The sequence below is a fragment of the Trichechus manatus genome, unplaced genomic scaffold (genome assembly GCF_000243295.1).
Source record: "Trichechus manatus latirostris isolate Lorelei unplaced genomic scaffold, TriManLat1.0 scaffold00039, whole genome shotgun sequence".
Taxonomy (NCBI): Eukaryota; Metazoa; Chordata; class Mammalia; order Sirenia; family Trichechidae; genus Trichechus; species Trichechus manatus.
The window spans coordinates 10,153,998-10,179,907 of NW_004443975.1; the positions used below are offsets into that span (position 1 = coordinate 10,153,998).

The 25,910-nt window shown below is 51.9% G+C and overlaps 2 protein-coding genes across 5 annotated transcripts in view; both read left to right on the forward strand.

Moving 5' to 3' along the window:
• The first annotated feature begins 546 nt into the window (after window positions 1-546).
• On the forward strand, window positions 547-3,993 carry LOC101360060 (left-right determination factor 2-like). Of its 2 annotated transcripts, XM_023730932.1 has the most exons (5): window positions 619-868; window positions 2,660-2,702; window positions 2,805-2,906; window positions 3,044-3,286; window positions 3,630-3,993. In XM_023730932.1, exons 1-5 carry the CDS (start codon window positions 619-621, stop codon window positions 3,991-3,993), a joined length of 1,002 nt encoding a protein of 333 aa, XP_023586700.1. The 2 variants fall into 2 exon arrangements, with proteins under 2 accessions (XP_004375947.1, XP_023586700.1); XM_004375890.1 differs by having other exon boundaries at window positions 547-868; window positions 2,660-2,906.
• A 2,537-nt stretch (window positions 3,994-6,530) lies between these two features.
• The window catches only part of TMEM63A (transmembrane protein 63A), a 44,179-nt gene continuing 24,799 nt past the window's right edge, over window positions 6,531-25,910 (forward strand). Inside the window, exons 1-6 of one of the 3 annotated variants that reach the window (XM_023730934.1) lie at window positions 6,531-6,644; window positions 12,487-12,686; window positions 15,369-15,451; window positions 20,099-20,165; window positions 21,085-21,122; window positions 25,659-25,801. In XM_023730934.1, the coding sequence (XP_023586702.1) occupies window positions 12,501-12,686; window positions 15,369-15,451; window positions 20,099-20,165; window positions 21,085-21,122; window positions 25,659-25,801 (517 nt within the window). In that variant the 5' untranslated portion in view covers window positions 6,531-6,644; window positions 12,487-12,500. Of the gene's footprint in view, window positions 6,645-10,612; window positions 10,905-12,486; window positions 12,687-15,368; window positions 15,452-20,098; window positions 20,166-21,084; window positions 21,123-24,719; window positions 24,773-25,658; window positions 25,802-25,910 lie in introns of those variants that run through there. The other 2 variants (XM_023730933.1, XM_023730935.1) reach the window with 2 other exon arrangements.

Here is a 25,910-nt window from a genome sequence, read left to right on the forward strand (position 1 = left end):
CATTGTCTTCTCTCTGAGTCTGGGCTTTCTTGGCTCAAAAATTGGGGGAAGGAGTGGAATGGATGATCCTTTCAGCTCGAAACTGCTTCTATGAGCAGCAGGGAAGAGGGGAGGATGGGGCCCCTTATTGGACAAAACTCTATCAGCACTAAATGTTTCCTGCTCCCTGCTCAGGAAGGTCGCCACTAGCGGGGAAGGAAGACATCAAGCAGAGAAGGAAGCTCCCTGTATTCCAGCTCTTCTTCAAAAACCAAGCTGTTAATTTAGCTGGTCGGGCACCCCAAGCCAAGGTGAAGGGTCATGACCACTGCTGAGCAGCTGGGACAGCAGCGGCCAGTGGCCCCAGGCCTGCGTGCCGTCCAGACGGCTCTTTGTGCCCTTTCCAGACAGCCCCCTCCTCCAGGCTCATGGACCTGTCTGCTGCTGAGCCCCCAGGAGGTCCGAGGGGTGTGCCCTCCCCCCTCCCTCCTCCCGCCCACCCCCTCCAGGCCCAGCCCAGCCCAGGGCGCCTATAAAGCTGGCCCCGGCCTAGCTCTCAGCACACCCTGCTGGGCCACAAGTCCCTCCTGCACCCTCCTCCGGATCACAGCCCTCTGCTCCTGGCCCCTGAGCAGCAGCATGTGGCCGCTGTGGCTCTGCTGGGTGCTCTGGGTGCTGGCCTTGGCCGGCCCCACGGCGGCCCTGACGGAGAAGCAGATCCGGGCCAGCCTGCTGCAGCGGCTGCAGCTCAGCGAGGTGCCCGTCCTGGACAAGGCCGACGTGGAGGAGCTGGTCATCCCTGCCCACGTGAGGGCCCAGTACGTGGCCCTGCTGCAGCACAGCCACAGGGTCCTCTCCCGCGGGAAGAGGTTCAGCCAGAAATTCCGAGGTGAGACCTCCCTCCCTCCATCCCTGCTGCACTCGGGCTGGGGCGGTGGGGTGCTAAGGCTGGTCATGTCTGCTCTGGTGGTGTCAAAGGGGCCCTGGATGGGGCTCTGTGGGGGCTTCCTGGAGGTCCACGGCCGCAGGGGCAGTGAGGAGGGAACATGGTCCTGGGGGTATGGCGGGCCTCGGCCCCTGGGCTCTGTTCACTGAGGGGCCCACCTCTCAGGGCCGGGAGGGCCAGCTGGACCTGCCGGCAAAGCCAGGGGAAGGATCAGTATCCATGGGGTAGGGGAGCAGAGTGGAAGGAGGGAGGGACTGAGACGAGAACACGGTCTGGCAAAGGCGGCTTGGTGCTGGTGGGCAAAGAAAGTGGCCCCAGCAGGAAGGGATTGTCATCCAGAGAAGAGATTCATCCTGGGTTCAGTTCTCAGCTTTGACACTTGTTACTTTGGACAAGTTATGGAACATCCGAGTCTATTTACTTCTCTAGAATGAGGTTAAATTACCTCTGACTAACCTCCCAGAATGGGGCCCTGATGGTGCAGTGGTTAAGCGTTTGGCTGTGAACCAAAAGGTCAGCAGTTCAAATCCACCAGCTGCTCCTTGGAAACCCTATGGGGCAGTTCTACTCTATAGGGTCACTATGAGTTGGAATTGACTCAACAGCAACGGGTTTGATTTGGGTTTGGTTAACCTTCCAGAGTTGACAGCATTAAATGAGACGTGTGGGGCAATTTAATATTTTTAAAGTTCATTGCTTGAAAAAGAGCAATGAACATAATGGGACCTGGATCCTATTGCAGCCTCTCACCTCCCTGGGGTCATCTCCCCAGTGCCCAGAGCCAGACCCACACCCATCTGCTCTCAGGCCAGGCCCAGGGCCTGAGGAGACAAGGATGTTGGCCTGAATACCTCAGTAGAGGTGACTGCAGGTGACATTATGACTCACTGGTCAGGTGGTCATGCTGCCAACCCGGAGCCTCAGGTGTTAGGGAAATGTGACCTGGTACCTCTGAGGAGGGCGTCACGCATGTCCCTGCCACTTACCTCAGGGCTCAGTAGCCCCCCAGAGGTTGTTTACAGGTACCTGGCTCCTTGGCCTCCTTTAGGGGAGATTTCATTGTGCCTGAGCACATTTACACAGACATACACAGAGAGACATACACAAAGCCAGTTGCCATTGAGTCAACTCTGATTCATGGCCACCCCAAGCGTGTCAGAATAGAACTGTGCTCCACAGAGTTTTCAATGGCTGATTTTTCAGAAGTAGATGGCCAGGCCTTTCTTCAGAGGTGCCTCCGGATGGACTCAACCTCCAATCTTTGCACCACCCAGGGACTCTAAGCTCACTCACCAGAGAGGGAAATAAGTAAATTCAAGCCTCTTGCCTTGCCCCAAGACTCCACTAGAGAAAGTTAGGTTTAGCTGGTGACCGAGATTGCAGGGCCTCTGCTCCCCCTTCTCTGATCCTGCTCCCAGTTCAGGGCTTCCTATCACTGTACAAGGCTGGCTTTCCGTACAGGTAGCAACTGTAGCCCCAATCTTTTGCTCCAGTTCCAAAGCTGCCCCACCCAGTGAGGGTGGAGGTTACTAGTAAACAAGCCCACAATCCCATAGGATTGTTTTAGGAGACTAGACCTGGCCAGGAAGATCTTTTGGGGGGCGGGGGCAGGACCCTCCAGTTTTCCAGCCCCCAAATTTTCCGTGGATTTCTGGGGAAATCCTGTTCACTGGTTCTGGGTCCTGCAACCATCAGTGCCCGGAGAGGCTCTGCTAACCCTGCTCGTGTCCCCAGAGGTGGCCGGCAGGCTCCTGGCGTTGGAGGCCTCCACGCACCTGCTGGTGTTCGGCATGGAGCAGCGGCTGCCGCCCGACAGCGAGCTGGTGCAGGCTGTGCTGCGGCTCTTCCAGGAGCCGGTCCCCAAAGCCGCGCTCCGCAGGCACGAGAGGCTCTTCCCGCGCAGCGCCCGGGCCCGGGTCACCGTCGAGTGGCTGCGCGTGCGCGACGACGGCGCCAACCGCACGTCCCTCATCGACTCCAGGTGCGGAGGCGGCGGCCGCGGGGTGCATGGGGCGGGACGTGGGTGCGGGGCGTCCTGGCTGGACCACAGGGAGGGGGCGGCCGGGAGAGGCTCCCAGAGCCCGGCGTGACCGCCCGCGTCTCCGTGTCTGCTCCCAGGCTCGTGTCCCTCCACGAGAGCGGCTGGAAGGCCTTCGACGTGACCGAGGCGGTGAGCCTCTGGCAGCAGCTGAGCCGGCCCCGGCAGCCGCTGCTGCTGCGGGTGTCGGTGCAGAGGGAGCACCTGGGCCCCCTGGCCTCCGACGCCCACAGGCTCGTGCGCTTCGCCTCCCAGGCGGCGGGGGGCGCGGGGCAGCGGGAGCCCCAGCTGGAGCTGCACACCCTGGACCTGAAGGCCTACGGGTAGGCGCTGTGGGTCGAACCCGTGAACCTGAATTACCAGACAGATCGAGTATTAAACTTGTTGAAAACGGCAACTTTTCAGGTTGCTGTGGGAATATGGTAACGAGATAATGGATGTATAATATTCCTACTTCAACTCTTAGGAGACCTCAGTAAACGTTAGTTGCTATTATTTATGTTTTGGGTATTCATTCATCCTTTATCACAAATATCCGGCTTTTAGAAGGTAATGAGAGATGGATCCTAAGTCTCCCTCCCAGATGCCCCACTATGCCCCAGCCTGGGCCTCCTGCCCGCAGCCCTCCTAGCTGACCTCTGACCCTGCCTCTCCTTGCCCCCGCAGAGCTCAGGGCGATTGTGACCCTGAGGCGCCAGTGACCGAGGGCACCCGCTGCTGCCGCCAGGAGACCTACATTGACCTGCAGGGGATGAAGTGGGCCGAGAACTGGGTCCTGGAGCCCCCGGGCTTCCTGGCCTACGAGTGTGTGGGCTCCTGCCAGCAGCCGCAGGAGTCCCTGACCTTCCAGTGGCCGTTTCTGGGGCCGCGGCAGTGCATCGCGTCGGAGACGGCCTCGCTGCCCATGATCGTCAGCATCAAGGAGGGAGGCGGGGCCAGGCCCCAGGTGGTGAGCCTGCCCAACCTGCGGGTGCGGAAGTGCAGCTGTGCCTCAGACGGGGCGCCTGTGCACAGGGAGCTGGGGCCGTAGGCGCCCAGCGTAGCCACCGAGGGACTTGGCTGTGTCAGAACTGTGCCAGGGCATGCGAAGAGAGGGGAATTGCTGGACGGTTGATGGACAAAAGCTCTGTGCTCCCTACTGAGCTTTGTTGTGTCCACCAGGAGACAGTCGCCAAGGATCTGATGGACCTCTGGGTGCTTCCTCTGCTCCCCTCCTAACTTTCATGTCCAGGAACAAGACTCTGGTCACTGGGTTGTCCCTGCCCAGTCTTCTCTGTTCTTGATATTATTCACTGCACTATTTCCTAAGCACTTACATGTCTAGATGCTGTAACTTAAGGTCAGAAACCACAAGCTGTCATTGTTTCTTGTCCTGTCACTGGGCCTGGGCTGAGCCCTGTGGTCTGGGCAGGAGATCCAGGCCCCCTGGGCCTAAGACCTGGGGGTCAAGTGTGGGTTGTACATCCCCAAACCTGATAATAAGGGCATTTTGCAAGAAGCAAATAATACACCTTTTATTCTGCAATCTTCTATTTCTTTTTTTTAACCAGAACGCTGCAAATTGTGAGCAGGGAACAAAAAGTTCTACAAGGATTAGGTTAACCTGATTGTAAAACTTAGGGGAAAACAGACTTGGCCAGGTCTCAGTTAAGTAATACAGGAAGCAAGGATTGAAATGCATTCAGATTCTACTCTGTGGTGTCTGTCCTCTCAGAATTGAGAATACAGGGAGAATTTTTTTTTGGCATTTTGACTTTTCTGGGCACAGTGGGTGGACTTGATTTCAATTTTACTTGCATCGAAATGAAAGAATCTCATCAAAATCATGAATACTAAAGGATGTGGGTCCCTCCTTTAGATTTTGGGGCAGATGAAGGAAGCAAATATTGAAAATGTTGAGTATAACATTTAGAATGCCAGGATCACAGGTGTTGTTAAGTTATGACATTGGGGCCTCGGGCTTGGATATTTTTGGTTCCTTGCCTGTCGGGACAGCTCTTACTGGCTGTAAATCCGATAACCTCCAAATCTCCATTTTCTTTGTCAAATAGAAACAATCTTTGACTTCACACTTTTACCAAGGGGTTAAGGAAATAGTTGTTACAAGCATTCCACACACTGCCTGACACCTAACAGATGCTATGGTTATCTCATATCTCAATTCACATTCTGATCCATCTCAACCTGGATTTTGAAATAACTTTAACCTACTGAAAATCAAATTTAGAAATCTCTTCCCTCTCCAGAATCAAGGACCCTAACTTCTTTTTTGTCACTGTCTCCTCCCTTCCAAGACGGGGGTCAATCCTGCACTTCTCTGGACCCCATGGCACAGACCAGGCAGATGGTGGCATCACCGAGGCAGGGAAGGGATGAGGACACGCAGGCAGGGCTGCGGGAGGCAGAGCAGACATGGTCAGTCTGAGGAGCCGGGGATGTCAGCAGGCCACACTCCCCAGGGGAGGCCGGGTGGGAGATACAGGTGTGGATTCTTGACAGCAGGAGCTAACAGCAGGAAAGGAGAGATGGCCAGGAGCAGTGCCCCAGGGACAAGGGCAGAGGGCAAACTGGGAGGCAGCTGATGGTTGAGGGTCTGGGAGGAGAGAAGAGGGGAGACAGATGAGACAGAAAAAGAGACAGGAAGGGACCCTCTCACCCCCAGCCCCAGAGCCGCAGGCTGGTGCTAGGACAAGGGCAGGGAGGTGAGGAGGATGTTTGTGTGTCATTACGACAGAAGATGAAAGTCCAGAAATGGAAGAGGGGAGAAGCAGGTAGAAAGCCAGCAAAGTTGCCCATGTGCGGAGTGAGGCGCTGTTCCGGATTCTACAGGTTTCTACCGCCGGAAAGGACCTGAGAGGAAGCCTTGGTGTAATCCCTCATTTCACAGATGGACAAACTGAGGCCTGCAGAGGTGGCGGTGGGAGGGCTGTGCTCTTCCACTTCGCAGCGCGCGCGGTCCTCACTGAACCCCATCTTGGGCCCTACCGGGTGCACACTCCGCGCCAGGCGCCGTGGGACTGGCCCTACCCTCGACGAACTTACAGTCTAATTGCGGAGGCCACTTGCTCATAGAAACATCTCTGTGTCCCTGGGCTGCGCGTGGCGGACCCAGCACGGGCAGTATCCGCCTTGGCCCCGGAGAGCCGCTGCGCCCTGCGTCTGGGCCGAGCGGAGCTCCCGAGGGCTATCACGGTTCCAGCTCTGAAGAGCAGCGAGGGCTCCCTATCCTCCCACCTCTTCACCCCCTCTCCCTCGTCGAGGAAATTCCATTCAACTCAGGGACATTTAGAAATGTTTGCAGATGCCCCCCCGCGCGGCCGCGTCCACCCTGCGCTTGGCCCCGGTCTTCCCGTGGTTATCGGACGACCTAGCCCCGGCGGCGCACTTCTGGGCAAGCTGACCAGGCCGGGGTCCTCAGAGGGCCTGGAAAAGCCTCGCAGGCTGAGCAGCGACCCTTGGGCCCGGCTGGGGCCGAGAAGCGCGGAGGGGCGCACAGTCGGGGACGCGGCCCTCGGCGTGGCTGCCCGCGCCCGCGCGGGTGAGGACTCCAAGCAGGGCTGGCAATGGCCGGACCTCTGCGCATGTGCAGGAAGCGCAGGCGTTTCACTTTGTAACTTTTAAGTCGGCGGGACGCAGCCCCGCCCGGCCAGTGCCAGCCAAGCCAGGTCGCCGCTGCCGCAGGTAAAGTGGGCAGGGGGTGTAGAGGAGAGGAATGGCCTTCCCGCCTCTCCTGGGGAGTGCGGGCTCGGGGGCTACGCCAGGTGCCACGTCAAGTGTCCAGTTCCGGGACGCGGCTCTCCGGCATCGCCAGCCCCCACCGCCGAAGCAGGGGTGACTTGGAGGGGCGGGACAGGGAGGAGAGGGTGAGTCCCGGGCCCGCGCCCCCTTCCCAGCCCTGCGCTCCTAGTGACTTCCTGACAGCTTTTCCGGACTTTCCTCTCCGAGGCTCCACCTTTTCGCTTTCATGCCTGGTCCGTTCCACCTCCCCACCCCTTTTTTGGGGGATTTGTTAACCGGAGTACGAGCTCCCAGTTTAGCCAGGAGCACAGCCATGAGGATTTTCCTTCTCGGATTATCAGTGAGGCGGGCCGGGGAAAGGGTCCCCGGCCGCCGGGGAGGCCGAACCACTTTCCCGCTGCCCCTCGGTGACCACTGCATGCTGCCTAGTGGAGTTCTGAGGAGGGAGGCTGGGGATATGAGGGAGGAGAAAGAAGGGTGAAGAGAGTTCTGCAAAGAAACTAAATCCCCTGAGATTCCAGTACCTGATATGACTGGCTACCTGAGTCCCGGGGTGGCCTTTGTCTTTCAGCCCCAGGTGGTGTCCCCAAGGGCAGGGTTGGGTAGTGTTATAGACCAAATGACCTCCAAGCTCCTTCTAGCCCTGAAGCTCTGTGGCTTTGTACTCCAGCCCCTAGATTGTTGTGGGTTTGAAGTTAAGCTTAAGTGAATGGTGCTCACCTGTACAGGTACCTGTGGGCTCAAGAGGGCTGTGGGTGGGATCCTGGGGCCTTTCTGAGGCCCTGACTCCGGCAGGGTCGCAGACTCCCACTAGGTGGGGATAAGGAAAGATTTCGGCCATCTCTACTGGAGAAAGAACCCTTAATCATGCCAAAGCCCACCGCCCCCACCCACCACCCATTTCTCTCCCTTCTTTCTCTATTCCTGTGACACCTGTCAGGAGCCCTCCAGTCTGCTTCTGCCTTAAGGTGGCTATGAACAGACTCCAGGGCTGCCTTTTCCCTTCACACACCCTTCTTGTTTGTTTAGTGTGGGGTCAAGTTCTCCTGGGTGTTCACTGGGCTCTAACAGACAGGACATCAGATGGGGCCCTGCCCTTGTGTTTCTCATTAGCTAAAGGGGTGACTTAATTTATTTTATTTTGTTGTTGAGAGTATCCACAGCAGAACATACACCAATTCAACAATTTCTGCACGTACAATTCAGTGATACTCATTACATTTTTCAAGTTGTGCATCCGTTCTCATCATTTCTTCCGAATTGTTCCTCTGCCATTAACATAAACTCACTGCCCCCTAAGTTTCCTATCTAATCTTTGGAGTTGCTGTTGTCAGTCTGATCACAAATAGATGGTTCTTACAGGAGCACAATGTTCAAGGCAGACATTCTTTACTAATTTAGCTAAACGATTTTTTGGTTTAAAGAAGACTTCAGAGGATATTTTTGGTTTAAGGTTTAAGATAGAAAAATTATCTCAGCAGTAGTTTCTGGGGTTCATCCAGCCTCCATGGCTCCAGAAAGTCTGGATTCCATGAGAATTTGAAAGCTGCTCTGCTTTTTCCCCATTTTGATCAGGATTCTTCTATAGACTCTTCAGTCAAAACACTCAGTAATTGGAGTGGTGACTTAAAATAAAAGCAAATAGCTTTTGAGCGCTCATTAGGACTGGGCCCTGCTCTAAGTGCTTTACAAGTATTATCTCAGGTATATGCCTCCCAACAGCCCTATAAGAGAGACAACATCACTCCCCCGCCCCCCCCCCTTTATGGAGAAGGAAGCTAAGGCACAGAGTAGTTAAGCAATTTTTCTATGTTATGTAACGGCAAGTGATGGCGGCAAGATCCTAATGCCGGAGCCTGCTCACTAACCATAGCGCCACACTGTCTGCCACTTCAGCCAGGGGCTGTATCATCCCTGTGGTGTCAGAGTTGATGTCTGTGGAGGTGAACAGTGGTCCAGATTTCTGGAACCTGTTTGGTGATACCTTAAGGAGGTAGTCTGTGTTTATTTCTCAAGCTTCTTCCATATCTGGAAGATCAGACTTAGCTCCTGTGACAGAAGGGACTGGAGCTGCTTGTAGTCCTGCTATCATCTTAACCAAATCGCAAGATCTGGTGTTGATAAAAATACGCTGCATTTGTACAGGGCCTGTTTTCAGATATGAGAATTCTCACCCACTTCCTGCAGCATTCTGCCAGCATCTCAGGAAGGGAGGCCTAGAGGTCATCTAGTCTACTACAAGGAGTCCCTGGTTGGCACAATGGTTAAGTGCTGGACTGCTAAACGAAAGGTTGGTGGTTCAAACTCACCCAGAGGTGCCTCAGAAGAAAGGCCTGGTGATCTGCTTCTGAAAAGTCACAGCCTTGAAAACCCTATGGAGCAGTTCTACCCTGCACACATGGGGTCGCCATGAGTTGGAAGCGACTTGATGGGCAACTAACAGCAATAACAAATTGCCTACAAGGGCCTCTTCTGCTGCCCCCGGGGGCATCATGGGAATCCTTGTTGTCAGCTCAGGCCGGCAGTGGGTTTACGCTGGTGGTTTACTTCTTTGGTAAGTTCGAGATCAGCTGCTGGATTCAGCGCTCTGTCCCACCCGAGCACATCACCCTCTCAGCTCCACACGGGCGAATTTTGGGTCGGAAGTGCAGCTGCTCATCCTGGCTCCTGGCCGTCAGTGGTAATTCTTGTCTTTCCCACCCTCAGGGTACTGGGGAAATGAGCTGATGAATAGAGCTCTCTGGAAAGCATGGATAAGTGGTAGGCATTCACACCTACAGGTATTTAGCAAATGTGCAATGATGCAATATTGCCAAGGGCAGGCGGCCAGGCAGGGCTCCTGTGGCCACAGTGCCTTCTTCCTAGTTTGGCGCCTGCCCAGCACTGTCAGTCTCTCCCATCACTGGTCCCCTGAGGCCCTCCTCCTCATCCTGGCAGGGCCTGCCCTGTAGCAGCTGCGTCCCCCAGCCAGCCAGACTGTCTAGCTGACTTCTTGGAGTGCGCCCGTTTGGGAGGATGCCCGCGGGTACCCCCTGAGAGCCAGAGGGGCCACAATGTCCAGCAGGATCTGGACTTCCTGTGTCTAACGGGCAGGGACTGAGCCGAAAGTTCTGAGAGATGAGATGAGGGCCCCCAAAGCTGTGCCCTCACCTGGGGAGGGGCGGGGCAGCCAGGACAGGCCACCCAGGCGAGAGAGCCGTGAGGTCCGCCTGACATGCCTCCCAGACTGGCAGAATTTGCTGGCTGACCACGCTGAGTTCTGGTCAAACTTTGGAAAACCACCTGGGAGAGCCTGTTTGGCCTGAGGAACATGACTTAAGAGCCCTGTGACGGGGGCTGAAGTGGGAGGAGGAGCTGCAGGATCTTCTATCCACGGGGCCTCTTTGCTGTGCTAACACTCCCGCGTACAGCAACCCTGGCGAGGGGTTCCCCACTCTGAGCACCCCCACAGCAGCCTCCCTTTCTGAGGGCAAGGCTCCCTCTGAGCATTTTATGGGGTGGTTTTTCCTTCACCTCACTTTTCCTTGTTTGTTCTATGGTGTTCTTTCTTCCTGGTTCTAGCCCGTGGGTGACCTTGGGGAGCCTCCCTGGCGGCAGCAGCCCTTGGGGCCCGCGTGAGCTCCTTGCTCAGCTTCTTACCGCAAGCCCCCGGCCCACAGTGCTTCTATGGGGTGAGGGGGAGGTAAACAGAGAGGACCCCTCTCCTGGCCCCAGCAGGGCCGCAGCCAGGGAAGAGGGGAGGGAGGCTGGAGCTGCAGGTGATGCTGGCTGAGGAGACTGGAGCAGGTGGCCCGGAGGAGCATGGCCAGGTGACCTGCTCCAGGGGTCTGCAGAGAGCCAGGGCCAGAGGGAGCCCAGAGGGCAGAACCAAAGCTCCCCATGAACGTTTGAGTTCAGAAACATCTGGGCAGGTTTGAGTGCAGGGGAAGTGTGCCCAAGGCTTTGAGGCTAGCAGCTCTGAACTGGAAAAGGGCAGCTCCTGTATGACTCTAGGCTCTGTGTTCCTTCAGAGAGGTCTGTAAAGGCTGGTGGCCCTGGATCCTGGGTTCAGGACACCCTGCAGAAAATGAGTAGGAGGCCCGAGGCCTGGCCTCCAGCAGCTTGGGAGGTGGTCCAGGCTGCCTTTGCCTTTGCCAGCAACAGCTCCAACTGAGAACCCCCGCCCCGGGGCTCTTCCACAGGCCCTCCTTCCCCTGGTTCCTGGTAAGTGTGGGGACAGGAAGGCATGCCTTCCTGCCTTGCAGTGTCGGGCTGGAGATGTTCCGTTTGGGTGGTGCCACTGGGTGGGGTTGAAAGGAGGGAAGTCAAAACCATCTGTCTCTCAAAGGAAGCTTTCATGACTGTTCTACGCCACCAGCTCCCTGGCTGTGCCGCCGCTACCCACAGCCGTCCCCAAGTCTCACAGGCATGAGAAAGTGACTTACTCTCCAGGGAATCCCCCCATGCCTTTGGACCTGCCAAACATTCACTCTTCCTGCATTTCTTGTTTTTTTTTTTTTTTACTGTCCCCAGAACAACACTCCCAGGAGTCAGAATTGGTAATCACCCCCCTTTTTAGTACCCCCCCCCCACTGTTACCACCACCCACCATGACCACCCCATAGTCCAAACATCTGTTTGGGCTTCTCCAAGATTTTTGTCCCTATAACAGGTAGAAAGACCAGACCTAGCAGAAGTCCCCCTACTGGGAGTCACTGACCCCTGGGAATTCCAGTTTAACCACATTTGGGGAAATAGAAGCTTGGGGGTGGTGCTGAGTGTGTCTCCTGGCCCTTCAGCCACAGACAGTGTGAAGAGCAGGCCGGAACTTGGGCACCGACTCCCAGGCTGGCAGTGTTGGGGAATCAACGCTGGAGATTCCCATCGGCCTCACCGGCTGCCGGGAGCCTCCGAAAGGAAAGCTTAGCAGCCCAGCCAGGAAGGGGTGTTTGCTCTGGAAATGTAGGGCCTTCCGGTCAGACCAAGGTGCCTAGGAGTGCCGAGGGAGGGAGGGTGAGAAGGCAGAGCTGGGGAGCATGCCAGGGACGCACAGTGGTGACCAAGGTCCCTGAGACTTCCTAGCCCACCCAGCACACCCCCTGTTTGCCTCCTCTTTCTGTCTCCTCACATCCCAGCCTCCTCTCTCTGGCTGCCTCTTCTCCTGCCTTCAGTCTGTCAGTGACTCAGCAGGAGAAGGAATGTGGCATGGTAAAAAGGAGGCTGGGTTTGAGACCTGTCACCGCCTGACAAGCTCCTCAGTCTTTGGGCAAGTTATCAAGCCTCGGAGCCTCAGTCTTTGGGTGTATCCAATGGGCCCAGCTCTGACATTCTGTGAACAGACCTTGTCTGTGGTCCGTATGTGACCCGACGTTGCGGACCTGCCTATTTCTCTTCTTCCTCTTTGCCTCTTCCTTTGCCTTTGTGGCCTGTCCCCTCCTCCCCTGCCTGTGTCTGGACCTCCTGGAGGCTCCCACGGGAATGACCTGCCCAGGGGTGAGCCCGGAGCCCGGCGGAACTTCCACACCTGTGAGCAGGCGGCCGCGGCAACGCCTGCCCTTCCCTTTCTTCTTCACCCCGCTCTGGGGAGTCTGGGGTGTGTCCCGGCTGAGTCCATCTGCTCCGACCATCTGACCTCTGGGACTGTTTCCACAATGTCGCTATTCTCTATGGACACTGCCAGGCACGCAAGGGCTGTGGTGCCTAGCTCTCCCCCATTCTGCCCTGCTGGCTCCCTGTGCCCCACCAGCCCTTTGGGGAAGCTGCGGGAGACTTTGAGGCCTGATGACCACCCCATCCTGTTCTCCAGGGAGGACAGGCGTGATGACCGACTCCCCATTCCTGGAGCTATGGCACCCCAAGGCAGTGTCCATCCGTGAGCGACTGGGCATCGGGGACCAGCCGAATGACTCCTACTGCTACAACTCAGCCAAAAACAGCACCGTGCTCCAGGGGGTCAACTTTGGCGGTATCCCTGTCGTCCTGCTCATAGACGTCAGCTGCTTCCTGGTGAGCCCCCTCGCGAGTCACACCCCTCCTTCAGTTATTTCTTTGATTAACCCCCCACCCAGGGCCTTCTGGGAAACTCAGGTGAGTGGACAGACACACCTGGGTTTAAATCCCAACTCTGCTACTTACCAGCTGCATGACCTTTGAGCCTCAGTTTTCGGGTCTGTAAAATGGCGATAATCCTTATCTCAGAGGGTTTTGGAGAAGCTTAAATGAGGGGATGTAGGTAAAGAACACACATAACTGTTCCTTAGATTATTACCATAATTGAGGAGTTCTCAGCCTGTTGTATCTTCAGGGTCTTTGGGAGGTTAGTCCCACAGGAGTGAGAGATGGGAATGGAGAGTGTTGACTAGAAATAGAGAAGTTGCAGTTTCCGACGTATAAATGTCACCCCTGCCCCAGCTGGCATCCCTGGGGCTTTTAGAGACTCAGAAGTGGAGGAAAGGAGAAAACTGAAAAGGGACATCAGAGCTGACCCTCAGCAGGTGGCCTGTCTCTAAGGTAGAGCTCCTTGTCCCCTGCCCAGTTTTAAATATGTCCTCTTTCTTCCTTATACGGACTGAACATTGGCTAGTTGGGATTTGTTGGGGTTAAGGTGCGCTTTCTTTTCACAAATGCCCGTGAGATGGTCAATCGTTCATGATGCCTTTTCCTAACATGTAGCAGAGACCACCTGAGTCAACAGGGTGAGTTCTGGTGTGGGGGTAGTAGACAGTCTTGGGCTCCTTCGGGCAGGAGGCTAGGCTTGGGTGGGGAGCCGTGGGGAGGGGCCGGTTAGGGTAGCATGAGGGTCCCAGTCCCTATGGGAAAGAGTCGTGAGATGTAGGAAGGAAGGCTCTCAAACACAAGTTTGCTGGCACAAAAATGTTTGTAAGAAAGAGGGAAAGCTCTCCTTCTCTCCCAATTTTTAGTCCCGAGAATTAAAGTCTGAATTGTTGCATTAGAGTTTTGCTACATTGTTGGTCCTCTATGGGCTGATGTGGAAACATGCTTGCTACCTACTTACCTTCATGAAAAAGGGTTCTCTTAGTAACAAACTAACCAAAAGCTTGGCAGTTCGAATCTACCCAGCAGTGCCATGGAAGAAAGGCCTGGTGATCTTCTGTAAGATTATAGCCAAGAAAACCCCGTGGAGTGCAGTTCTACTCTGAAGCACATGGGGGCGCCATGAGGTGGAATCAACTCGACAGCAATGGGTTTGGGTTTTGTTTTGTTAAGTACCAAATAACCCAGTCACTGGAGCTAAAATCCGTTTGTAGATTGAAAACACGCTCATGTTTACCAACGCTGGCTGAGAGAGGGGTGTAGGCAGGGGTGCGTTGATGGGTTTGAGAGCCCCAGTTTGTGGAATTGATGGAGCATCGGGTGCTCCTGGATCTGTGATCTAGAGCCTTCAGGATGGGGAGGGTTTGGGCAAAAGTAGAGAGTCTGGGGAGGAAGGCTGGGCAAGGATCCCCAGGCAGGCTGGGGTGGGTATGGCTGGAACAGCGTTGCTTGAGAAGTGAGTCAATCTCCAGTGGTGTGTGCTAGTGGGGGGTGGATTTTTATTGCAGGAAGTTATGGAGGGGGCACATATGAGCCAGAGGGGTCTAGAAACATGGACTCGTGGGAAATGTGAATGGTACACATTCCAAGAAAGCAGCAGCTGGGGGACAGAGAGAGTGGCGCTGGCTGAGCAGCCATTGTGTTTATCCTGCAGCATGGCTCACTGCCTTTGAAAATAAGTCACGACTTCCTGATGCACCTTGAGAAAATCCCACGAGAACTCAGCACCTCTGGATCCCCTTCAGGAAACAAAACCCACATTTTAACCCCAGTATCTGACTAGGGCAGGCAGGGATATGATATTTTGTTACATTAGTTAAATTGTATCTCTCTACCTCCCCAAAGCTTGAGGGATGAGAGCCTGTCTAGAGATGGGCAAGAGGCAGGAACAGGCCAGGGAACCTGCAAAGGTGGAGGTGTAGGGAGTAAGGAGACAGTCTAGAATCTACAGGGGTTTGTAGAGACTGTTAGTCCAGCCCCTCCTCTTGTGCAGGGCACACAGTTCAGCCAAGATCACCCAGCTTACTGGAGGCTGAGCTGGCACAGGGCACCAGCCCTCATGAGCACCACTGCCCCCATGCCCACTGTGGGTCTACAGGGCTGGCCTTCAGGTGAACCAAACTCAAATGAGAAATCTGACCATTTCTTGCTCAGCCTGGGGAGTTCTGCTACCTTGGTTCTGTAATTAAAAATGAAATTTCACATAAAGTGAAGAAGGGGGCTGGTCCTCAGTGCTGCTGTAAGAGCAAACCCTGCCTTCCTGCTCAGGGGCCCCTGAAGGCAGATCAGAGCTGAGGAAGGTTGTGGCTGTTGATGGAAATTACAGAGCTGATGTATTTGACTAGGAGTGCGCCAGGGAAGGTTTGGTGTCAGCCCTGACAGACCTTCATGACTTGAACATAAATGAAAGTATCTAGGGGTGAGCAAAGCATTGACCATTTTGCTGTGTGGCCTTGGGCAGCTCAGTACCCTCTCTGATCCAGAGTTACCTCATACATAAAATGGCCTTGATGATATCCAAGGCCCTTCTACCCCCCAATTCTAGGCAGGTGGGCTTTGCCCCTAAGATAGCTGTCTTCTCTAATTAGAAGCCATCCACTGTGTTTTTTTGTTTAATTTCTTTTCTACTTTTAGATTTTAATATTGGTGTTTTCCTTCATAAGAAGAAGATTCTGGGATTACGGCCGCATTGCTATGGTATCATCAGAAACAGAAAGGTAAAAAAGATACATCGTCTAGAATGTGAGTGTGTGTGAGTGTCACAGGCATGGGGAGGTGGGAGCTGGGCATCCCTGGGTATGGGCTTTAGGGCCTGGCCTTGCTTCCTTCCTCCTTAGCCACCTGCCCAGAGGTGGAAACAGAGGCAGAGTGGGCTGAGGAGGAGGTGGCTCTGCCCCCTGCCGTTAATGAGCTGTGGGCTTCCTCCTGGCAAAGCTGGTGTCTGCTTCTCCCCCTCTGCCCACTCCGGACGCCTTAGCCTGGTTGCAGCTGGATGTTAGTGGCTGTGTGCAGCTGGGCCCACACGTGATGCTGATATTAGATTGTGTTCATCAAGAATATCTACCAGGCCTGTACCAGAATCTCCGTTCCCTCTGATCTTCCCACAGACCACGAGGTCCACTGCAGGACCCTCGTTGTGCCTGTGAGAACCATGAGAACCTGAAATTGTCTGTGGCCCAGAGCTAGTAAATCGTGGCCCCAGTTTCTGTCCAGACCCTGTGCTCTGCGGGTTGGTGGTGGTGGTCTCAGCTTGTCCCCTGTCTGTGGGGTAGACTTTTGATCACCCAGTGTTCCCACTGCGGGAAGCTCTTGTTTCCCCAGCCCGAGGGTCACAGCCCAGCTCTCCCAGGGCTTCTGGCCAGGCCGTGACTGCAGACCTTGTCTGCTTGAGGCTCCGGAGGACAGCTAGTTGTTTTAGCTGTTTGAGGCTTTCATCATGACTGAGGAGGATGCCAGTTTTCTTTTTCACCTTGAATAGTTTAAACTATCTTCTTTTTAAATTGGAACCCCTGGGTGGTCAAACGGTTAACAGGCTCAGCTGCTAACTGAAAGGTTTGAGGTTCAAGTCCACCCAGAGGAACCTCAGAAGAAAGGCCTGGTGATCTGCTTCTAAAAAGTCAGCCACTGAAAACCCCATGGAGGACAGTTCCCCTCTGACACACACGGGTCGCCGTGAGTAGGAGTTGACTTGACAGCAACTGATTTTTTGGTTCTTTGAACTGATTAGCTTGGGGGTGAGAATGGGGTGAAGTGGATTAAGAAGGGTAATAGGTCCGAGGCGAGCTGTTCCTTCCTCCTTCAGGATCAGTGTGGGTGACAGCTCGAACTCAGCTGGCTTCAGATGAGTCCACACCTCAGGTCCTTCCAGCTCTATCCTGGGCTCTGACGGCTCTCTGCTTACTTCACCTGAAGGACGACAATGAATTACACATCTGCACAGCTGGAATTTCCAGCTCCAGCTGGCTGTTGCAGCCCAGGATCTTGTGTCAGATATGGCAGGAGGAACCGGGTGGGGTAAATACAGGCTGGCCCAGAGCACAGGCCAGAGCCTCCCCTGGAACACCAGGCAGACCCCTCAAGCTCACCCCCCCAGGCTAGTGCTGAAATGAGGTCTGGGGGAAGGGAGAAGAGTCCTCTGGACCAGGAAGAGGAGATATAGGTACCTCTTCACAGCTGTGAAGGCCCATTCTTTCTCCACATAGGCATTTATGAAAGCCCGTGGGTGATGATGACTTCGGGATTAGGTGGTGGAGCCTCTTGCTTCATATGGGGGCTGAACCTTTTGGCACATCTGGTGCATATACAGCAGTTCACCCCCAGGAGGTGAATAGATGATAGAAAAGAGCACTTGGAAATCAGAGACCCCTACCCACCACCCTCCTGGCTGTGTGGTCTTGGTCTTGCACTTACTAGGGTTGATGTTCTCCTGTCCGCCTGTTATGGATTGAACTGTGTTCTCCAAAAACATGTGTGGGAATCCTAACCCTGCACGTGTGAGTCACTATGAGTCAGAATCAACTGGAAGGTTTTTTTTTTTTTTTTTTTTTTTTTTTCTATTATGTGGATGTAATACCATCTGGGAATAGGATTTTCTTTGTTATGTTAATGAGGCTATATCAGGGTAAGGTATGTCTTAAACCTAATCATTTTTTAAAATTTTATTGTTGTACTTTAAGTGAAAGTTTACAATTCAAGTTAGTCTCTTATGCAAAAATTTATACACACATTGTTATGTGACCCTAACTGCTCTCCCTACACTGTGGCAGCACACTCCTCCTTTCCACCGTGGATTTCCCGTGTCCATTCGACCAGCTCCTGATCCTCTCTGCCTTCCCATCTCACCTCTGGACAGGAGCTGCCCGTTTAGTCTCATGTATCTACTTGAGCTAAGAAGCACACTCTTCATGAGTATCATTTTATGTCCCATAGTCCAGTCTAATCTTTGTATGAAGAATTGGCCTCGGGAATGGTTTTAGTGCTGGGCTGACAGAGAGTCCAGGGGCCGTGCTTTCTGGGGTTCCTCCAGTCTCAGTCAGACTGAGTCGTTTTACTAGAATTTGAGTTCTGCACCCCACTTTTCTCCTGCTCTGTCAGGGATTCTCTGTTGTGTTCCCTGTCAAGGCAGTCATTGGTGATAGCCGGGCACCATCTAGTTCTTCTGTAAACCTAATCATTTCTGAGAAATAAAAAGAGTAGATCAGGCACAGAGACAAGGAGAACAAGCGGGAATACAGAAGCACATGTGAGGACCGCCAGGGAACCGAGGAAGAGAAGCTGAAAGAGACAGAACTTTCTCCCAGAGCAGGCAGAGAAAGCCTTCCCCTAGAGCCAGCACCATGAATTCGGATGTCTAGCCTCCTAAACCATGAAAGAATAGATGTCTGTTTGTTAAAGCCACTCACTCATGGTGTTTCTGTTACAGCAGCCCTAGATAACTAAGACACCACTCTTCACACGGGCACAGTGAAGATCAGATGAGCTAGTGTATCTGTAAATGCTTTGAAAGTTACGTTTCATTGTGTTTTATGTCTTTGGTTGTGGGATGGTGGGGCCAGGAGTAAGAAAATAGAGGAAAGCAAAAATTCACATATTGCAAACTCCCCGGATACATAGCACACAGGATGGTTTTACAGGGTACTCAAAAGTGAGCTGATTCAAATGCCATAATACAAAACGCTGTGGTTCAGTGACTCTAAAGTGCGCATGTTCACGTCTCTGAAACCAGGATGCATCTTATTATCGATGGTGGTGTTTTAGCTTCCTAGTGATGCGGTAACGCACATACCACAAGTGGGTGGCCGTAAAGAACACTCATTGATTGTCTCACAGTTCTGGAGGCTAAGAGTTCAAGTCAGGGTCTTGGTCACGTCACTTCCCTCCTTGTTAGTAGCCCTGGATGTTCTTGGTTTCTCGGCTTGTAGACGATCCTTGTGGCGTCTGTCTTCCCTGTGAGTGTGTGTCTCTGTGTGTAATCTGCTCTTTTTATAACTCAGAACTGATTAGGTTTAGGACACACTCTACACTGGTATGGACTCATTAATATAACAAAGAAAACCCTATTTCCAAACAGGATTACATCTGTAGGTATAGGGGTTAAGATTCCAGTACATATTTTGGGGGGACACAGTTTAATCCATAACATTGTACCCTTTACCCAATGCCATCGAGTCGATTCTGACTCATAGCAACCCTGCAGGACAGAGTGTAACTGCCCCATAGGGTTTCCAGCTGGTAGATTTGAACTGCTGACCTTTTGGTTAGCAGCCGAGCCCTTAACCACTGCACCACCGGGGCTCCTTGCACCCTTTTGGCTCCCAAAATTCATGTCCTTCCACGTGCATAACACATTCACCCTATCATATCATCCCCTTAAGTCTTAACCCATTCGGTATCAACTCTAAATCAATTACGGGCGAGCCTCTGGATGTGGTCCATCCTGGGGCAAAATTCCTCTCCATCTGTGGAGCTGTGAATTAAGTTATCTGCTTCTAAAGTACAATGGTGGAATAGGCACAAGGTAGACATTCCCATTCCAAATGGAGAGAAAGAAGAGGTCACAGGAAACATGCAAATCCCAAACCCAGCAGAGCAAATTTCATTAGTTCTGAAGGTTTGAAAATGATCCTGTTCTCTAGGACCCTTGGGAAAATATCCCTACCGTCTGGACTCTGGGCATTGGCTAGGTTCTGGGTAGGGGCCCCTCAGCCCTGGGCATCAGCCCTGCCTTCTAGGCCCACTAGAACAGAGACCTAGCTCCCTGGGCTTTGGGTAGCCCCATTCTCCTGGTCCACCTGAATGGTGGCCCCACTCCTGTGGCCCTAAGTGGTTCCATTCCCCTGGCCGACTGACACAGCAGCCATCCTCACCAACTTTGGGGTAGTGGTCCTATTTTCTTGGCCCGCCTCAACAGCAGCCCCACCCTCTGGAACTGAGCTACTGTAGTTATTTTCACCTTACCACCAGTGGTGTCTTAGATTTGGTAAAGTATTTATTCCAAGTTTTATTTGGTATATTAGGAAATATATTGTACGCAGGCAACACTTGGAAGTCACTTTAGATAGACCAGTCACCGTGCGTAGACCAGTCACCAGGCTGAGGTTCAAGGATGTGTCATGCAGAGACAGTCTATTAATGCCCCAACTCTGTTATTCATCCCAAGGGTTAGAGTTGTATGTTGACCATACCTGGGACTGGTCCATTGCCCTCAGCTACATTTTTCACAGGGTGAATTATATTGTGTCACAGCCACTGAAGGCTGGTAGCTTTGGTCCTGAGCTCTAAGAGGCAGCAATATACAGGACATATATTTTTAGACTTTTTAAAATAATTATCTGCCTTTTTTGTCCCCCCCTTTTTCCCTCTAGTGAGTCTAGATTCCGGAGGCTGTCATCTTCTTCCTCCTCAGGGCAACAAGACTTTGAAAATGAGCTGGTTGGTATTTAAGGGACAGTTGTGGTTGTGGTTGGGCTGGGAACCCACAGTAATAATTTCAAGGGCAGGGCTGTGGCGCTCCTAGTGAAAGATCTTCTCTACATCAACATAAGCACTCGAGCTTGGAAAATACCATAGGGAAGATGGCCGCCTGGTGACCCAAGGTGATGAGACTAGAGCAACTCACAGGCAGAACTGGCCGTGGAATCCCCTGAGCTTCCCCAGCACGTGTCTCTGTCATCCTCGTCCTGGCTTTGCGTTACAGTGCGTTACTGACTTGCTGTTTCCCTGCTGGATGGGAGCCAGATGTGGGCAGGAATCATGTCTTAGCCAGCCTGTTCCCCGGCACCACCAGGTGCTTAGTAATTGCTGAATGAATGATGAGCAAATATTTATCTTTCCCAGCTGGGTAATAGCCCAGCTTTAGGGAGTATTAACCTTAAGAGATGTGATGGACATTAAAATCTATCAACACCCTTTCCCTCCCTAAATCCCGCTGCAGAAGACTGTCAGACTTACTAGGTTTGTTTCTCTCCTTTGTCCCACATCTTAAGCAGTCATTTTGAAATAATGGATGGAATAGAAGTCCACACCAATTTCGACAGAGCTTCCCTGGGCTTTCATTTAGCTCTTGAGCCAAGTTTCATGATTTGACCGTGGAGCTTGTGTGATTCTGCAAAGTGTCCAGACACGGCTGGTTTCTCAAGAACTCTATGCACGTGGTGCATATTACAATGGACTGGGGAACATGTAGACTCTGTCATGTTTGGTGCAAGGGGCAGCTGGCTGAATTTGGGACAGAAGCATTATTTTTATACAACAGGAAGCTAAACGGTTATTTAAGGTCAAAGATGATGATTACGTATGCCTCTCAAAGGCACCGATGTTGGACACTAATCTGAGTTCTTTCTGTTTCCAGGGATGCTGCCCCTGGCTGACGGCCATCTTCCGCCTGAAGTAAGTACAGTACAGGGTGATGGTGGGGCCTTTGTTTGGCGGGTTTGCTTGGTGTTTGGCCAGTCAGGAAGAAAGAGCCAAGATATCTGATCCTGAGACGGGGTCTCTCACGTACTTTTCCGTTCAGGTCAAGCAGTATGTGGGGGCTGAGAATAAAGATCAACCAGGCAGCCCCCTGGGGGATGGGGGCAGGGAAGGAGAAGGTTTCTAGGATGGGAGTCTCGCTGATGGAGATGCCAGCCCCTGCTGTAGCGCAGGACTTCCCAAACTGCAGTTGATCCCAAGGACTTCTTGAAGGTAGCAGTGAACTTTTAATTTCAAAATATTCAGTGGAAATTATACATTCATCCTTCATAATGCTGCACAAGCTAATTAGAGCCAGTTTTTATATCCATTCAATATCTAACATTGATTAGTTGTGGATGGAAGCTCTACTAGGCAGTTTTGTGTGTCTTTGAATTAATGAAAAGTAGAGAAATAAAGTAATTGTGACTTAGTTAATACATTCAGCTCATTTGGTTAAAAGTTTTCTTTTTTTGTTTAAAACTTGGGGAGCATGGAGAGAAATCCTGAAAGAGGTCCTTGGTGATTAAGAGCTGGTTAGTCACCTCTCCTGTGGTGGAAGGAGCACTAACTGGAAGTCAGGGACCTGGATATGAGTTGGCTCTGCCACCTGCTGTCATATTCCATCAAATCTAAGAAGCCTTCATTGTAAGATGGACGTATGAAAGAGGAGTCCCTGGGAGGTGCAAACGGTGAATGTGCTTGGCTGCTAGACAAAAGGTTGGCAGTTCGAGTCCACCCAGAGGTGCCTCAGAAGAAAGGCCTGGCCATCTACTTCCAAAAAACCAGCCACTGAAAACCCTGTGGAGCTCAGTTCTACTCTGACATAAAAGGGGTCGCCGTGCGGCCGAGTCAACTTGAAGGCAGCTGGTTTTGGCTTTTTTTTTTTTAAGAAAGAGAGAATGCTGCCCATTAAATTATGGTCACCTTTTGATTGTAGAGTGCACCTCGTTTCAGAAGTGAAAACATGAAAAAGGACACCTTAGATTTGATGAAATACGGTAGTTATATGACATTGGGTAATATATAACTCTCTGGCCTCAGTTTCCCCGACTATAAAAAGGGCCAAGGATAGTACCTGCTCTGTCTACTTCAGATGGACTGATACATGAGAGTGTTATGTCAGAAGTCAGGTTTGCTGGGAGGTGTTATCAGGGGAACTGGCGGGAGGCAGAGTTTCTGAGGCAGAAGCTAGTGACCTCTGGTCTGGAGCAGCAGGAAGCAGGAGAGAGTGTTTCCAGGAAGGGAGGGAGGGGACGGTGGTGGGAGAGGATTTGTCACCCCACCCTGCAGAGCATTGGTGGTTTTGTGGTAGAATTCAGTTTCCATGTGGGAGACATGCGGCCAGGGTTTGAGTCCTGGCCCATGTCCCTGATGCACAGCCACCTCTTGCCTGTCAGTGGAGGTTTGCATTTACTATGATGCTGGATAGGTTTCAGTAGAGCTTCCAGCCTAAAACAGATTAGGAAGAAAAGCCTGGTGATCTGCTTCTGAAAATCAGTCGGTGAAAACCCTATGGATCACAACTGTCCAATCCACAGCCGATCATGGGGGTGGCATAGGACCTGATGGCATTTTGTTCTGTTGTTCATTGGGTCACCGTGAGTCAAGGGCTGACTGGATGGCAGCTCAGAACGGCAACACCCTTCCCTGAACACCAAAAAATCACATCACTAGGACGCGTTTCCTTCTGATGCTGGAAGTCATAATGTTCTGTGCAAAAAGTTCATCAAAAAAGGAAGCAAAAAAGATAAAAAATTTAAGTCTCCCATAAGCCCACTTCTGAAAGCTGCTCACTGCGTGGTTTCCACACTCTACGGCCACTGCTGGTTGGGGCTCTGCCCACCCCTACCCTACTCATACCATACCCATCACAGGCCTGAAGCCGATAACGCTTTTTTTTTAAAATAATATTTTATTGTGTTTTTGGTTAAAGTTTACATAGCAAGTTAGGTTCCCATTTGATAATTTCCACACAAATTCTTCAGTGACGTTGGTTACGTTTTCCACAATGTGTCAGCTTTCTCTTTAATTGCGTTCCGGTTGTTCTGTTTCCAGTGCTCTAGTTTCCCTGCTCCCTTTTCTTCTCTGCTTTAGAGTAAATGTTGACCTTTTGGCTTCATACAGATGGTTTTTTAGTAGGGCACCATTCTTTTTTTTTCTTTTTTTTATTGTACTTCAGGTGAAGGCTTACAGAACAAATAGTTTCTCATGAAACAGTAGTACACATATTGTTTATGACATTGGTTAACAACCCCACAACATGTCCACCCTCTAACTTCCCAACCCTTTTTTTTGGTGAAAATACACATAGCCAAAGATATACCATTTCAAAAATTTCTACATGCACAGTTCAGCGACATTGACTACACTCTTCCAATTGAGTACGGCACCATTCTTATGGATAATATCTTTTATTTTGTGATGGGTAATATCTTTTCTGTGCCACTCTGCTGTTTTGCTAAAAGATGATCTCGGGATAGTTTTGGTTCAAGGTTTAAAGAGCGTCTCAGGGCGATAATCTCAGGGAGTCCTCTGGTCTCAACTGGTCCAATGAAACTTTGACACAGAAACTTTGATTTAATCATTTTCATGTTAACCAGCAAAGGCTGTTAATGAATTTCAACCTCAATCCCTCTATCTTGCACCTTACGGCTCTCATTGTTCTGTGCTCTCTTCCGTTCTCCCATGGATGGAAATGCGTTTTTCATTGAGTGGGGTTGTAGAGTGTATGCGGCTCCGTGCTCTGCGTTCTCATTTTAATGTTATATCAGAAAGATCTTTCCATTTCAACTACCAGTATTTTTTTTCCCCCTAGTTACAGAGCAGACTACCCTTTGACTTTTTTAAAGCTGCAATTAAATTTTAACAGCTGCTCACAGCCAACATTTCAAGGAACACGCAGAGAGGCCTCTCAGTTTCTTTCCATGCCTTTCCTCAGTAAAATGGGGAAGTCAGAAGCGCGTCTCAAGGAAAACTGTAGACGAAAATATTAATTGTTGGTTGTAATCTTCATTAATATTCATTTATAAAACACATGGCAAAGTGTGTGCATTTTGGTAGTTTATTTAGAAGTGAAAACAATGTAGTTAGTTGCAAAGTTTTGTCCTCCACATAAATAGTAAACATCAACAGTATCAGCAACCACGTTTTTTGAGCCTCTGCTATGTGCCAGGTACAGTCTTAGGTGCTTTATCCCCATTGTCTCTGTTGAGCTCTGATGAGTCAGTGGAGTCAGGTGGTTGTCCTTGTTAGCTGTCATCGAGTTGGCCCCTGACTCATGGTGACCCCAAGTACAGCAGCGTGAAATGATGCCCAGTCCTGCACCATCCCCATAATTGGTTGCCACTTGAACTGTTGTGATCCATAGGGTTTTCATTGGCTGATTTTCAGAATTAGATCAAAGGCCTTTCTTCCTGGTCTGTCTTAGTTTGGAAGCACTGCTGAAAGCTGTTCGGCATCACAGCAACACACAAGCCACCACTGACTGATGGGTGGTGGCTGCGCATGAGGTGCATTGGCTGGGATTGAACCCAGGTCTTCTGCATGGAAGATGAGAATCTGCCACTGAACCACCACTCCCAACAGTGGGTAGTAGTTTCTCTGCCTTCTGTCTGAGCTCAGATAAGTCACATGGCCCGTTTCCAGTCATGTAGCTGAGAGGTGGCTGAGCTAGGGTTCACCTTTGGTCAGTCTGACTGCAGAGCCATGCTTACCGCCTTTCCGATCTTCCTTTTGTACAGCTTGTGCAGTGCTTTCCTATCCTTCTGGGAACACAGCCCTGTCAGGAGAGAGGGAAAGAGGCAGGGAGACCCCCCTTCTCCCTCTGGAACACTGAAGTCTGGCTGTCTGACCCTGGGATTTTCCAGGTCCCCAGTCGACCCAGAGCTTCTAGATACAGCACTGAGGGTGGAAAAGGGCAAATAGGCCACTTGCCTATCCCTCAGGCTATGGCGGCGTCACAGGGAGGAGGCAGGAGGGTAGGATGGACTGAGAGTTAGAATGTTTGTAACATTGGCTCCATCTCTCTCTCCCAGCTCTCCTGAGGGGAGACTGGAGGAAGGGGTGGGGCCATGAGCCTGGACACACTTCCCTACCTCTGAACGTGATTCCCAGCAGCCATCTTGTCAGTGACTTTGTTCCCAGAAGCAGCGAAGGGCTGTGCAGTAATTTCATTCATGTACCACAACCACAGATGTTTCTAGTGACATCAAATGGAGTGATGGTCAGTTCTTCACCCAGGAGTATGACGTAGGGGCTAACAGTGGGGGCTCTGGAGTTCGTGTCGTAGCTCAGCTATTACAAGGTCTGTGATCCTGAAAGTTACACAGCTTTTCCATACCTCTGTCTCCTCTTAAGTTAAAAAAAAAAAAAAAAAGGGATAATAATAGACCCTACCTCATAGGATAGTAGGCCCCAAGGACCCTGTGTGGTACTGCCACTCATTGAGATTCTGTGTGTGTGTTTGGCCAGCAATGACCAGATCCTGGAGTGGTGTGGAGAGGATGCCATCCACTACCTGTCCTTCCAGAGACACATCATCTCGCTGCTGGTGGTGGTCAACTTCTTGTCCCTGTGCATCATCCTACCCGTCAACCTCACAGGAGACTTGCTGGGTAAGGAGTCTTCTCATCCTTGTCTGTGTGTGGCCTGGACAGAGCAGCGGCCCCAGGGAGAGAGGGGCTCATTGTGGTAGACCAGAGCTCCAGGATTCATGTTCAAATT

Coding starts and splice junctions, on each gene's coding strand:
- LOC101360060 (XM_004375890.1), top strand. CDS start 619: ATGTGGCCGCTGTGGCTCTGCTGGGTGCTCTGGGTGCTGGCCTTGGCC. Junction 2,907..3,043: donor ACGTCCCTCATCGACTCCAG/GTGCGGAGGCGG, acceptor GTCTGCTCCCAG/GCTCGTGTCCCTCCACGAGA. Junction 3,287..3,629: donor CTGGACCTGAAGGCCTACGG/GTAGGCGCTGTG, acceptor TTGCCCCCGCAG/AGCTCAGGGCGATTGTGACC.